At 41.5% G+C, this 15,058-nt stretch overlaps 1 protein-coding gene across 1 annotated transcript in view; it reads right to left on the bottom strand.

Moving 5' to 3' along the window:
• Positions 1–7,016: 7,016 nt before the first annotated feature.
• The window catches only part of LOC125482922 (interleukin-17C-like), a 19,898-nt gene continuing 11,856 nt past the window's right edge, over positions 7,017–15,058 (bottom strand). The window contains 4 exon segments of the mRNA XM_048595714.1: positions 7,017–7,159; positions 7,162–7,214; positions 7,216–7,266; positions 12,637–12,881. Coding sequence (XP_048451671.1) covers positions 7,017–7,159; positions 7,162–7,214; positions 7,216–7,266; positions 12,637–12,881 — 492 coding nt within the window.

A 15,058-nucleotide genomic window follows, 5' to 3' on the forward strand; every position in this document is an offset into this window, starting at 1 on the left:
ATTCTCTGCCACAAGAAAAAGTGGTTGAACCAAATCATTGAATGATTTCAAGAAAATGTTAGACATAACTTCTAGGCCTAAAGGGATCAAAGGATATGAGGAGAAGGGTGGAACAGGGTATTGAGCCATGATCATTTTGAGTGACTAAGCAGGCTCGAAGGGCTGAATGGCCTATCCTTGCTTCTATTTTCTATGCTTCTGTTTGTGTTTTATTTCATAAAATACATTTTTATATTTTTTAGATAATTAAAATGGTTGGAGAAGCAGGGTTACAGATCAAGGCATTTTTTAGGTCACACTGCCAGCAACTGTTATATGGCTCAGTTATTTTAAGACACTGACCATGTTTGTTTTCCACAGTTGCTGTGGAGAATTTTTCACAAAATGTTCCCCGGTAATGGATGGCAAGGTGTTGAAGGAAGTAAACACCAGGAACTGGCAACTCCAGTTTGACTGTCAGCATTAACAATCACATGTTTTAAATTTATTATATAAAATTATTAAACTTCTTTAACATAATTGTGAAAATTTATTTTTAAGAATCTAATTTCTAGTAGTTCTTTGAAAGCATATGTTCTGATTCAAGTAAATCCCAACTCTCAGATGTGCAGTGATATTTAACCAATCTTTTCACGCAGTATTCGTTATAGAAAATGTATTAGCTCCTGTAAACAAATAAACAGAACAATTTATCTGGAACATTGATCACTGCATCGATATTTTGCTCTTTCACTAAAAGGCAGGAGACAATTTGTACATTAAAAGCTTGTGCTAACTGCAGGACACATTTTAGTGCATAGATTCGATAATTAAATAAGAAACTAGCCCCTTTCTCTAACACTTTATTAGTGTGTGATTGGTGTAAAACTGGCCATTAAGATTTCTCTCTTATTGTAGTTCTCTCCCAATTGAAGTCCGAAAACGGAAATCGGGAATGATATATGCCTTGCAACTGGAGCAATGATGCCCATTTTTCACCTTCTAACAATATTACAATTATTCCCAGCATCTGTGTTTCTCGGAAACAGGTTTGAAATATCCTTACAAGCAATATTTTTTACATTCTTCAAGAATCATTCTTACTTTATTCTGGATATTTATTTTAAGATAATAAGAAAATATCTTATATCAGGACCTTTTAAGATGGCCACTCCACGACTTAGAGGAACAATTGCAGGAAAACTTGACAGCAATAATTAAATGCCTGAAGGGCACTTGATTCCATCAGACGTCCCCCGTGGGCATTCCTGTCAGTTTTCTGACCAGACTAGGTTCTCCCTCAAGAACCAGGTAAAAGCAAAAATTTAAAATGAAAACAGAATATGCTGATAAACTCAGCAGGTCTGGCAGTATCTGTTGAGAGAGAAGTAGGCTTAACATTTTGACTCAAATAACTCTTTTGAACTGCTAAAGTTCCAAAAAAGAGTCATATTGGACTTGAAATGTTAATTGTTTCTTTCTCTACAGATGCTGTTAGACCTGCTGAGTTTATCAGCACATTCTGTTTTCATCTACGTCAAGATTCCCATCAAAGTTCAATAAAATTCTGACCATAGGATCCTCAACATGGTAAAATGATCCAAGTTGCTTCATGGGAATGATTATCAAACAAAACGATTGACACAAATACAGTGCATTGCACTTCTACAAATTCTGTTCACAATCATAACAGCTTTTTGATTTCCAAAGGATGCAGCACATGACTAATGTTGCAACACTCAGCTGTTTTTTGGTAAGATTTCTTCTCTATCTTTGTCAGGAAATGCCTGGAAGAAGTAGCAATGTTGCTTCAGAAACTACTGTTTAGATTAAATTTCTTTTGTCAGACCATAATTGGAAAATGGAACTTGCTTCCACAAGGTTTTATTAAGGTAATATAACAGGGATATATATCTAAGATGTTGCAAATTAAATGCATAAAGCAGAAAAGAATCAAGGATTATGTTAATAGGGTGAGATGAGGCTCATGTGAAGCATTAATACTAGCATGTATCAGTTCAGTTGAATTAACTGTTTCTGTGCTCAAGTTCTATCAATCTGATACTTCATCAGAAGGCCCAAGCTATTTTTTTATCCATTCGTTTTCACAGGGTGTTGACATTGTTGGCAAGACCAACATTTTTCCGTAATTGCCACTTTAGAGGGCAGCTAATAATTGACTCTTGAGCCACATATAGGCGAGACCATGTACATCTCTGTAGAACCTTACAGAATTACATGGGTTTTACAACAGTTCAATACTTGTCTGTTCACCCCCTGTAATGATATTAGCTTCTATTGCAGATTTGATTTTTAACTGAATTTAAAATTGCACAGCATTCATGGTTGGATTTGAGTCTGCAGATCTTCAGTCCAGACCTCTGGATCACTGGATCAGTCTATTAACTGCTGTGCTACCATTCCTTAGAATTGTAAATGAGAAAGACTAAACCCTGATGTGTAATTTGAGGCTGTTATTCTTGGATAAGTCAGTATATTTGAGCTTTGATTTTATAATGCTTCCAGGTGACTGACTCCTAATGTTGCTGTTGACAATCAGCCCTTGCCCACAATTAAACATTTTTTGGATGTTTTACTTTTAATGCCAGTGCAAACAGCACCAAAGCATGAAGTATGAGAAGTTTTTTTGATTTGAATACAAGTGTGCCAAGGCAAGAGGAATACTGTCAAGGAAAACATGCCGACTTGTACTTAAACAAAAAGTTCCAGGGAACATAGGTGATTAGCAAAAGAATCAGCAGAGACATGAAAGGAAATAAAAATACTGAGCATGTATCACATTACCTGAAAAATTGTGTGAAGCAGAATCAAAAATAATGTCCAAAAGAGAATTGGATAAATACTTGAACAAATTTGCAGTTATAAGGACAAAGGGCAGGACAAGTGGAATCATTCACCAAACCCGCACCGCCCATTTCCTTCTCCTTCCCAAAATCCACAAACCTGACTGCCCCAGCCAACCCATTGTCTCTGCCTGCTCCTGCCCCACTGAACTTATCTCCATTTACCTTGATTCTGTTTTCTTCCCCTAGTCCAGGAACTCCCCACCTACGCCCAGGACACCACCCACGCCCTCCACCTCCTCCAAGACTTCCAATTCCCTGGCCCCCAACTCCTCATTTTCATTATGGACATCCAATGCCCGTACACTTGTATCTCCAATGCAGATGGCCTAAAAGACCTCCGCTTCTTCCTCTCCCACAGACCCAACGAGTCCCCCTCCACCACACCTCATCCGCTAAACTGAAATCGTCCTGACCCTTAACAACTTTTCCTTTAACTCCTCCCACTTCCTACAGCCTAAGGGGGTGGCCATGGGCACCTGCAAGAGCCCAAGCTATGCCTGCCTCTTTGTAAGATACTGGAACAGTCCCTTTTCTGCTGTTACACTGGCACCATCCCCCATCTCTTCCTCCGCTACGTTGATGACTGTACTGGCGCTGCCTCGTGCTGTCACAAGGTGCTTGAACAGTTCATCAACTTTACTAACACCTTTCACCCCAACCTCAAATTCACCTGCACCATCTCCGATACGTCCCTCTCCTTCCTGGACCTCTCTGACTCCATCTTTGGTGACTGCCTCAAAACTGACATCTATTTCAAGCCCACCGACTCCCACAGCTACCTGGACTACACCTCCTCTCACCCACCTTCCTGCAAGAATGTGATCTCCTACTCCCAATTCCTCCGCCTCCGCCACATGTGCTCCCAAGGTGGGGCGTTCCATTCCCGCATATCCCAGATATCATCCAATTTCAAGAACCGTAACGTCCCCCCTCTGGTGATCGAAAATGCCCTCAGCCGCATCTCTTGTGTTTCCTGCACCTCTGCCCTCACATCGCCTCCCCCAACAAAAATAAAGACAGAATCCCCCTTGTCCTCACATATCACCCCACCAACCTCCACATCGAACGTATCATTCTCTGCCCCTTCCACCACCTACAATCCAACCCCACAACCAAAGAGATATTTCTCTCCCCACCCCATCTGCCTTCTGTAGGGACTGCTCTCTCCATGATTTCCTCATCCAGTCCACACTCTCCGCTAGCCCCACTATCCCCAGCACCTTTCCCTGCAACCGCAGGAAGTGCTACACCTGCTACTACACCACCCACCCCCCCCAACCCCCCCAACTCCAGCTCCATTCAGGGCACCAAACAAACCTTCCACATCAGACAGGAGTTTACCTGTACATCCGTCAACGTGGTCTACTGCATCCACTGCTCCCAATGTGGTCTCCTCTACATTGGTGAGACCAAGCGGAGACTCAGAGACCGTTTTGTAGAGTATCTGTGCTCTGTACGTGACAAATGACAACACCTTTTGGCCACGAACTATTTTAACTCCCCCCCCCCCGCAGTCCCTGGGTGACGTGTCCATCCTGGGCCTCCTTCTGTGTCACAGTGACACCACCCGCAAACTGGAAGAGCAGCACCTCATATTCCACCTCGGGAGCCTACAGCCCAATGGCGTAAATGTGGATTTCACCAGTTTAAAAATCTCCCCACCCCCGGTCTCATCCCTGCCTCTTTGACCTGAAACAATCTGTCCTTCTTCTATCTCACCTATCTGCCCCTCCCACCTCACTGACCAATTCCTTCCACTCCATACCTGCACTCACCTATCACCATTCCACCTACCTTCCCCAGCCCCACCCCTCCTCTCTGTATTTATTTCTGAGCTCCCCTCCCGCTCCCCATTTCTGAAGAAGGGTCCTGACCCAAAATGTCAACTTTCCTGCTCCTCTGATGCTGCCTTGCTTGCTGTGTTCCTCCAGCTCCACACTGTGTTATCTCTGACTCCAGCATCTGCAGTTCTTGCTATCTCTGAGTGGAACAAACTTGAAAGCTTTTTCAGGGTTAGTACAGCACAATAGGCTGAGTGGTCTCCTGTGCTGTAAACATAGGTTTTATTTTACTTTGTATACTTTAGAATAGGATTTTCTTTCTGTTCTAGGATACTCAGTGACAGAAACAGCCTCTTTCCTTCTGTTCTCCCTTGTTATGTCCTTATTTTACTCTCTGCCTACCAGTCAGTCAGTCAGTCGGGATGTCTTTTGGAATTAAGGCTGTCACCTGAGGAAATGATTGTAAAGGCTGCTCAAACTGTTAAAAAAAACACAAAAGTAAATCTGGTGTTTTTGTAAGGTCTGTTTAATTATTTTAAAAACAAGTAGCAACACATTTTTCCAGGTTTCCTATTTTTCTGCTACATTTTAATTAGTCATAATTTCAGTACGTTCAAATACTGCTTCATTTTACATTATACTTTGCTTTCCAGAATACATTTGCACTTTTACTCTGGATCTTTTGTTCCTTGTTTCCTTGTAAGAGACTAACAACTGACTAATTTATTTACCAATAGACAGTTCACACAAATATTTACATTTAACATTAAGCATTTAACATCATAAAATGTCCAAGGCACTTCACAGGATCATTATAAACTACTGATCCATGTCCAAATGATGCAATATCTAGGCTTGGGCTAAAAAGCAACAAGTAACATTCCTGCCACACAAATGCCAAGCAATGTCCATTTCCAAAAAGAGACAATTTAACCATTGGACCTTTCACTTCAGTGGAATTGCCATCACTGAAAGTTGCACTGTCAACAGCCTGGGGATTACCATTGACCAGAAACTGAACTGGACCAACCATATTAATGCTGTGGCTTTGAGAGCAGGTCAGAGGCTAGGAATACTGAAGCGAGTATTCCTGACTTCCCAAAGCCTGACCACCATGTACAAGGCACAAGTCAGGAGTGTGCTGGAATACTGTCCACTTGCCTGGATGAGTGTAGCTCCAACAACACTCAAGAAGCCTGACTTCATCCAGGTCAAAGCAGGACACGTGATTGGCACCATATGCACAAACATCCACTCTTTTCACTATTAACACTCTGTTTCAGTAGTGTGTACCATCTACAAGATGCACTGTAGAAATTCACCTTCCAAACCTATAATTACTTCCACCTAGAAGGACAAGGGCAGCAAATACATGTGAACACGACCATCTGCAAGTTCTCCTCCAAGCCACTCTTATCCTGACTTGAAAATATATCAGCCTGGCTTCAGTGTTGCGGAATCAAAATCCCAGAGCTCCCTCCCTAACAGAATAGTGGATCTACCTGCAGATCGTGGACTGCAGTGGTTATAGAGTCATAGAGATGTACAGCACGGAAACAGACCCTTCAGTCCAATTTGTCCATGCTGACCAGATATTCTACGTTCATCCAGTCCATTTGCCAGCATTTGGCCCATGTCCCTCTAAACCCTTCCTATGCATATGGAGAAGGGTCAGACCTGAAACGTCAGCTTTCCTGCTCCTCTGATGCTGCCTGGCCTGCTGTGTTCATCCAGCTGTACACCTTGTTATCTCATATACCCATCCAGATGTCTTTTAAGAAGGCAGCTCACCGCCACCTTCTCAATAGCAACTAGGGATGGGCAATAAGTGCCAGCCCAGCAAGCAATGTCCACATCTCAAGTAAATTTTTTAAAAATGTTTGATACTGACTGTCATAAAAAGATATTTAAAGCTTGGTCAAAGGTGTAGGATTCAAGGAGAATCATAAAGGAGAAAGGGAGGTGGAGAGGTTTGGTGAGAGAACTGAGGAGATTAAGGACCAGTGAGCTGTAGGCATGGCTGCTAACAGTGGCATATTTAAACTTGAGATTGCAGAATGGGCAGAATTAGAGGCGCAAAGATATCTGGAGAGAACGGAATGTTTTGGAGCTTAGAGACAATTGCAGTGATGGCAAAATGGTGGGGAAGGCGGGAGGGTGAAAAATCACTTGAAGTACTTTCATACTAAAGCAGAACTATTATAAGTACAATGCATCTCCAAAAAGTGCAGATCTTCTGTAAAGGGGCTTTGTGTGTCTCGCCCTCAAGGACGGTCCAATTCAGAACAGTAAAAAGTTGCAACACAATAGAAATACAGTTCAGAGTATTTTAGTTCAGTGCATTATTCTACCAAATACAGTTACAATTACAGCAAGGCACCTCCATCCGCTACGAATAATGATTAATTAAACCCATCTTTGGAGAGATGCACGTACAAGCAACAGCAATTTCAATCCATTTAGTTTCATACTGAAACTTATGTTCTCCACGGGCTGTGTGATAATAGACCTGCATGGTAGTTGTCACGGGTATGAGATGTAATCCAGTGTATGCTTCATCTTGCTAAAGCTGATGCAGCCACAACAGACAAACAGCTTCTGGAATCGTTGCAGGGATACGTTTAGGGTCCTTATTAATCCTAAACCATTGGAAAGTAGAATTTGTTAAAGTTGTAAATATTTTAGTTTGAGTTCATGAGCTACACACATGCTGTATACTACACTATAAACATACCTGTGCAAAACACACCTCCCATCTGGTATAAGGTATTTAATATTAAAAATTAAAAGAGCTTTGATCAGACCTCAGTTAGAGTCGTTGCTTTTAGTTCTGGACACTGCACTTCAGGAAACACCTATTAGCCCTGAAATAGATGGAATGTAGATTTACCAGAATGAAAGTAAGGCTGAAAGGGTTAAATTACATTAACAAGTTGCAGTGGCAATTTGTATTGCTTTAACGTGGAGGTGTTGGTGTTAGACTGGACTGACAAGGTCAGAAATCATACAACACCAGGTTATAGTCTAACGGGTTTATTTGAAAACACAAGCTTTTGGAACATCAGTCCTTCTTCAGGTGTTAGTGAGAGAGGTAGTATCAGACACAGAATTTATAAGTAAAAGATCAAAGAGTCACACCACTGATGAGGATGTATTAAACAAACCTAAGATGCTGTTATAATCTTTAATCAGTTAGAAGATTTTAATTGATTAATATTTAAATGTAAATTCCTGAATTCCTTTGAAGTCACAGTCCTTTGGACACATGGTGAGGAATCACTGAAACAACTACATAGCGACTTCAACAAGTTTTATCCCACCATCAGACTTACCATGGACTACTCTTTAGAATCAAACTCATTCTTGGACACATGCCCATCAGGGATGGACACCTCAATACCTCACTCGACCACAAATAACCTCATGATGCTGCACTTCTCTAGCTTTCACCCTAGACATATTAAAACAGCCATCCCCTACGTACAAGCCCTACGCATACACAGGATATATTCGGATTAGGAGGAATGAGACGGATACCTGAAGGTTTTGAAGGAAGCCCTCATAGGAGCAGGATACGATACTCAACTCATCAATCGCCAGTTCCGACGTGCCACAACGAAAAATCGTAATGACCTCCTCAGAAGACAGACACAGGATATGTCAGATAGAGTACCCTCCATTGTCCCGGGACTGGAGAAACTACGCCATGTTCTTCATAGCCATCAATGCATTATTGATGACAATGAGCACCCCGCCAAGATCTCCACTTCTCCTCCACTTCTCACCTTCAAACAACCGCCAAACCTTAAACAGACCATTGTTTGCAGCAAACTACCCAGCCTTTAGGACAACCTCGACCACAACACCACACAACCCTGTCATGGCAACCTCTGCAAGACATGTCAGATCTTCGACATGGACACTACCATCACACGTAGGAACACCACCCACCACGTGCACGGCAGATACTCATGTGACTCGGCCAATGTTGTCTATCTCATACGCTGCAGGCAAGGATGCCCCAAGGCATGGTGCATTAGTGAAACCATGCAAACACTATGACAACAGGTGATGGACACTGTGCAACAATCAACAGACAGGAGTGTTCCCTCCCAGTGGGGGAACACTTCAGCAGTCAAGGACATTCAGATTCGGATCTTTGGGTAAACATCCTCTAAGGTGGACTTTGGGATACACAACAACACAGAGTCGCCGAGTAGAGGCTGATAGCCAAATTCAGTATCCATGAGAATGGCCTCAACTGGGATCTTGGGTTCATGTCGCACAACAGGTGACCCCACCACACTATACACTCTCACACACATGGACACACACACACACACTTACACAAATCCTCTCTCATACACACACTTTCTCTCTCACACAATACACACTCTCATTCTCTCTTTCCCTCACAAACACTATACAATTATACAGCTATACAAAAGCCTGGAGTATTGTGTCCAGTTCTGGTTGCCTCATTACAGGAAAGGTGTGGAAGTGTTGGAAAATGTGCAGAGGAGATTTACCAGGATGTTGCCTGGAATGGAGGAAAAGTCTTACGAGGAAAGGTTGAGAGAGCTAGGGCTTTTCTCTTTAGAACGACAAAGGATGAGAGGTGTACAAAATGATCAGAGGTATAGATACAGTGGACAGCCAGAGACTTTTTCCTAGGGTGGAGGTAGCTATTATGAAGGGGCATAGTTTTAAAGTGAGTGGAGGTAGATATAGGGGAGAGGTCAGAGGTAGGTTCTTTACTCAGAGAGTAGTAGGGGCGTGGAATGCTGGAGAGGGTAGTGGAGTCAGCCTCATTAGGGGCATTTAAGCGGCTATTCGACAGGCATATGGATGATAGTATAAGGTAGGGGTGGAGGTTAGATAGACCTTATGATTAGGGTAAAAGTTCGGCACAACATCGTGGGCCGAAGGGCCTGTACTGTGCTGTACTGTTCTATGTTCTATGTAACACACGCACATGCACACACTCTCACATGGATCCTCTCTCATGCACACACTGTCTCTCAAGTGCACGCGCGCATGCGCGTACACACACACAGAGAAACCCTCTCTCCCTCTCTCTCAAAGACACACACACACGCACTCTCTCTCTCCCTCCTTCCCTCAAACTCACACACACGTGAATCCATGCGGTGAATTTGTATTTGCAGATACATTTTATTTTGTTGAAAAACGACACAATTTAGAGACAGTCAGTCAATGTCGCGTTTTATAAATTCCTACTTTAGAAATAAATCCAGTCTGACTCCAAACTAAAGCACAAACAGATTCTAAACAAGGCCTCAAACCTAACATGCATTGTCTGACCTAAAACATCACCTCTTCTTTGCACTGATAAAACCTTTGTTTCTCTCAGGACCGTGACTTGAAAGGAATTTGGGGATTTACATATACATATTAATCAATTAAAACCTTGTAACTGATTAAACATTTAACAGCATCTTAGGTTTGTTTAATACATCCTCATCAGTGGTGTGAAACTTTGATCTTTTACTTATAAATTCCGTGTTTGATACTACCTCTCTCATTAACACCTGAAAAAGGACTGAGGGTCTGAAAGCTTGTGTTTTCAAATAAACCTGTTGGGCTGTAACCTAATGTTGTGTGATTTCTGACCTTGTATTGCTTTAGGTTTAGAAGTTGAAATTGCTTTCCCTCAAAAGCTGCTTCGGCTAGACGTTAATAGAAAATGTTGGAACTGAAGTTGAAGATTTTTGTTGAGCAAGGATATTAAAGCACAATAGACAGAGTTAGGATACAGATCTGCCCTGATCTAATTGATTGGCAGAATACACACTCCTCTTGGTCTTTATGGATTAAGGCATAATGACTGTCAGTTAGATCATACTGGAAATCAATCAGCTGCAATGGACCACACTGACCTCTTTGTCTGGATTTCTGATATGTGTTTCCACTTATGGGACTTTGTGGCTGAACTACTAATATATATTTAGTTAATATAGCAAAATGTCTCACAGTGGTCTTTGGAGGTGCCATCTGAAAAAAAAAATGTAAAGAGAAAGCTGGTTCAAATATTTGGACTTAAGCTTTGGAATGTCTTCCCTAAGTGTCAGTTTCTGTCTCCTTTTCTTCTTTTAAGATGCTCACCTCTGTTAATGTCTTCTTAAGCGGCTCAGTTTCAAATTTTGTTTGATAATCACTTCTGCGAATCAGTTAGAGCTGCTTTATCATGCTAATGCCAATTTATAAATGCAAATTATTGTTTAATGAGAAGAGTAATGTGCAAAGGAAAGTATATTTAGGAAGAGAATTCTAAAGTGTGGAGTACTTAGCACATTGGCACTGTTGCCATTGGTGAAACAAAGTGAGCTGGTGGTTGGACCTTGCACAAGGTTAGGGCTAAGAATTTTGAGGAGCAGTGTAGGGTTGACCAAAATTACACAATTAGGGAGAGAGGAGGCCATGAGGGAATTAAATATGAAGTGGAAAGTTTCAAATAGAAAGTTTTTGAATTAGGAGCTGATGTGGTTAGCAAGGACAGAGTCGATAGATGAGTAGGGTTTGGCATCCAGTAGGCTGTAAAACTTTGAAGAAACTAAAGTTTATGGATAGTGAAGGATAGAAAGGCATTTGAGACATATTTGCAAGTGAAGGTGTCAAAGGCAGGGTTGAATGTTTTGAAAGAAAATAGCAGAGGTAGAAGGGGCAATGGGTGATATGAAAAACACAAATGTAGATGTTTTGTGTTTGTACATAAAGTTGGATATGGGATTCAATGGAAGGAGGGAACAGAATGGGAAGGGAATGGAGTCTGCAGTAAGGTCTGTCATAGATGACTTTAATCTGCCAATGTTTCACTGGAGGAAATTTCAGCTCATGCAGGACTGGATGACTGACAACACAGTGGCTGGTGGTAACAAGGTCAAGTGTATTGGTGGAGAATAGAGCTGATTTTTTTATTCATTCATGTGTTGTGGGCATCTCTGGCTCGGTCAACATTTATTGCCCAATTACCTGTGGAAGATGGTAGTGAACTGCCTTCTTCAATCACTGTATTCCTTGAGCTGTTAGGAAGAAAGTTCCAGGATTTAGACCCAGTGACAGTGAAGGAATTGTGACACAGTACCAAGCCAGAATTGTGTGTGGCATGCGAGGAAACTTGCATGGTGTTAGTGTTCCCCTGGCTCTGCTGTTCTTGTTCTTCTAAGTAATAGATGTCACAGATTGGAAGGTGCTGTTGGAGGAGCCTTGGTGAGTTCCTGAAGTGCATTTTGTAGATGGTATGCTCTGTCACTGTGCATTGGTGTTGAATGGAGTGATGTTGAAGGTAACACATGGGATGCCAGTCAAGCAGGCTTCTCTGTTCTGAATGGAATCATACTTCCTAAGTGCTGTAGGAACTTCACTCATCCAGGCCAGTAGAGAGTATTCGATCACAGTCCTGACATAAAGCTTGTGGATGGTGGACAGGCATTTGGGAGACAGGAGGCTAGTTACTTACTGTATAATTCTTGGCCTCTAACCTAGTCTTGTCACCACAGTATGGCTGGTCCACTTCAGTTTCTGGTCAATGGGTGACCTCATATGATGTTGATTGTGATGATAATGACGTAAAGGGTAATTTTAGATTCATTCTCATTGGAGATGGCCATTGCCTGGCACTTGTCTGGAGTACATGTTACTTGCCAGTTATCTGCTCAAACCTGGATATTCCAGGTTTTGCTGCATATGAAGATGGACTGCTTCAGTTTCTAACTCTCACCTCAACACTAAGTTCAGCTCTTTTGTCCATGTTTGTAACAAGGTTAGAAGCCAAGTGTACAAATTACCATATTTTTATAGAATTCAATTTGATGCAGCAGATTTTGTGCAGATATTAATTTATAATCTCCAGTCTAGTCTAACATGCTGCTGCACACACATTGCCTGCTTAAGTTAGGATCTTAGAGCTATGGATCTTTCAATAGTTTTTCTCAAGTAAAGTAATATTACATGGATAAAAACAAACTACATTTTGGATTTCATCTTACCTGTAGCTCCAAGGTGAGAATGACCTATTCTCAATGTGTGAACTTGCCAGTAGTTCAGGAGACCACGCTGGGCAGCTGTGATTTTGCTTTTGATCACGTCTTTCCAGCACTGAGAAAATACTTGAAGGATGTGTGATGCTGATCCTCTTCTTTAGCAAATGAAGTGGGATTTCATCTCTGCAATTGGGAGGTAATCCTGCATATTCATTTGCATCAATTATAGCAAGGAAAGCAGTTAACACCATCTGGAAAAGACAATCAACTCAATGCATAATACAGTTAAAAACAATGTACACAATGATTGCATTTCCAAAACTATGTAATTGTTTATGAAGCATTTTGTGATGTCTTGAGCACATGAAAGGCACTATAACAATGTGTTTTTTTTTCTGCCTTACGTAAGAACACAAGTAATAGGAATTAGATTAGCCAATCAATTCTTCTAGCCTTCTCCAATCAATAGGTTTATAGCTGGTCTTCTACCTCAACTCCATCTTCCTGCACTATTTCTAAATTATTTAGTTCCCTCAATATCCAGAAATCTATCAAGATCTATCTTGATAGATCAATGACACAGGTCTTAATAGAATTCCAAAGATTCACAACACTTAAGTGAAAGATTTCTACCTATCACCATCCTAAATGGCCAGCTCCTTATCTGGAAATTCTGATTTTTAGTTCTGGACTCTCCAAGTGTGAACATATTTTTCCAGCGTTTGAAACAAAAACAGAAAGAGCTGGAGAAACTCAGCAGGTCTGGCAGCATCTGCAGAGAAGAAATCAGAATTAAGTGAGTCCAGTGACCTTTTATCCTCCCAGCATTTATCCTGTAAAGGATCTTACAAAATGTACATGTTTATAAGAAATGACCTCTCATTCTTCTAAACTTTTAGGGGACAAAGGCTTAATCTACTCAATTTTTCTTCATAGGACAGCCCCCTCATCCTAGGAACCAGTGGAGTGAACCTTCATCGTACCATCTGTATGGCAGGTATATTTCTTCCTTAGGATTTAGACCAATGAGGTCAGGTTTCACTGAGGCACTATTTAATTGCAGTCAGGCAGGTTTTTACACATACTCCAATTCCTTTGTAACAAAAATTAACATACAACTTGCTTGAAAATTGTTTCATGGATATCCATTTAACTTTTCATGATTCATGTACAAGGACACCTGAATCCCTCTACATAAAAACATTTCCTAATCTCTCACCATTCAAACAGCATTCTGTATTTGAGATAGTAGGAACTGCAGATGCTGGAGAATCCGAGACAACAAGGTGCAGGGCTGGATGAACACAGCAGGCCAAGCAGCATCATAGGAGCAGAAAGGCTGACGTTTCGGGCCTAGACCCTTCATCAGAAAAGGGGGAGGGGAAGGGGGTTCTGAAATAAATAGGGAGAGAGTGGGAGGCGGATAGAAGATGGATAGAGGAGAGGATAGGTGGAGAGGAAACAAACAGGTCGAAGAGGCGGGGATGGAGCCAGTAAAGGTGCGTGTAGGTGGGGAGTTAGGGAGGGGACAGGTCAGTCCAGGGAGGACGGACAGGTCAAAGACGTTTCGGGCCTAGACCCTTTCATGCTTCCCCTCCCACTTTTCTGATGAAGGGTCTAGGCCCGAAACGTCAGCCTTTCTGCTCCTATGATGCTGCTTGGCCTGCTGTGTTCATCCAGCCCTGCACCTTGTTGTCTAGCATTCTGTATTTTGTTTTTTTTTCCCTACCAAAGTGAATAACTTTACACTTATCCACACAATATTACTTCTGTCATATTCTAACCCACCTATTTAATCTGACTATATTCATTTGTGACCACCTCACAATTTATTTTCAGACTAACTTTGTATCATCAGAAACCTTGCAACTATTATGCTCAGTTGCCTCATCTAAGTCATATTGATATATATTGTAAATAGCTGAGGCTCAAGTACTGATCCTTGTGGTTCCCCACTAGCTATAGTCTAGCAACGCAAAAATGATTTTTTTTTCTTAATTACTACTTCCTGTCTACTATTTAATTTTTGATCCATGCTAATATATTAACCCTAAACCTTTCAGTCCTAATTTCATGTATTATCTTGTGTGGACCTTTATCAATTATTTTAGAAAATCCAAATACGCTCCATGCCCAATTCACATCTACCCTGCTTGTTCCACCCTCAAAACCTCTTAACAGATTTGTCAAATGTGATTTCCTTTTTATAAATCCCATGTTGACTCCGCACAATGGCACTGTGATGAAAATCCATGGTAATGTTCTGGGAATCTGAGATCAAATCCCACCATAGTAGACAGTGAAATTTGAACTCAATATGAAAAGAGGGAGTTAAAAAAAAGATAGTAGGAACTGCAGATGCTGGAGAATCTGAGATAACAAGGTGTAGAGCTGGATGAACACAGCAGGCCAAGCAGCATCAGAGGAG

The sequence above is a fragment of the Rhincodon typus genome, chromosome 4, assembly GCF_021869965.1.
Source record: "Rhincodon typus isolate 14 chromosome 4, sRhiTyp1.1, whole genome shotgun sequence".
NCBI classification, from domain to species: Eukaryota; Metazoa; Chordata; class Chondrichthyes; order Orectolobiformes; family Rhincodontidae; genus Rhincodon; species Rhincodon typus.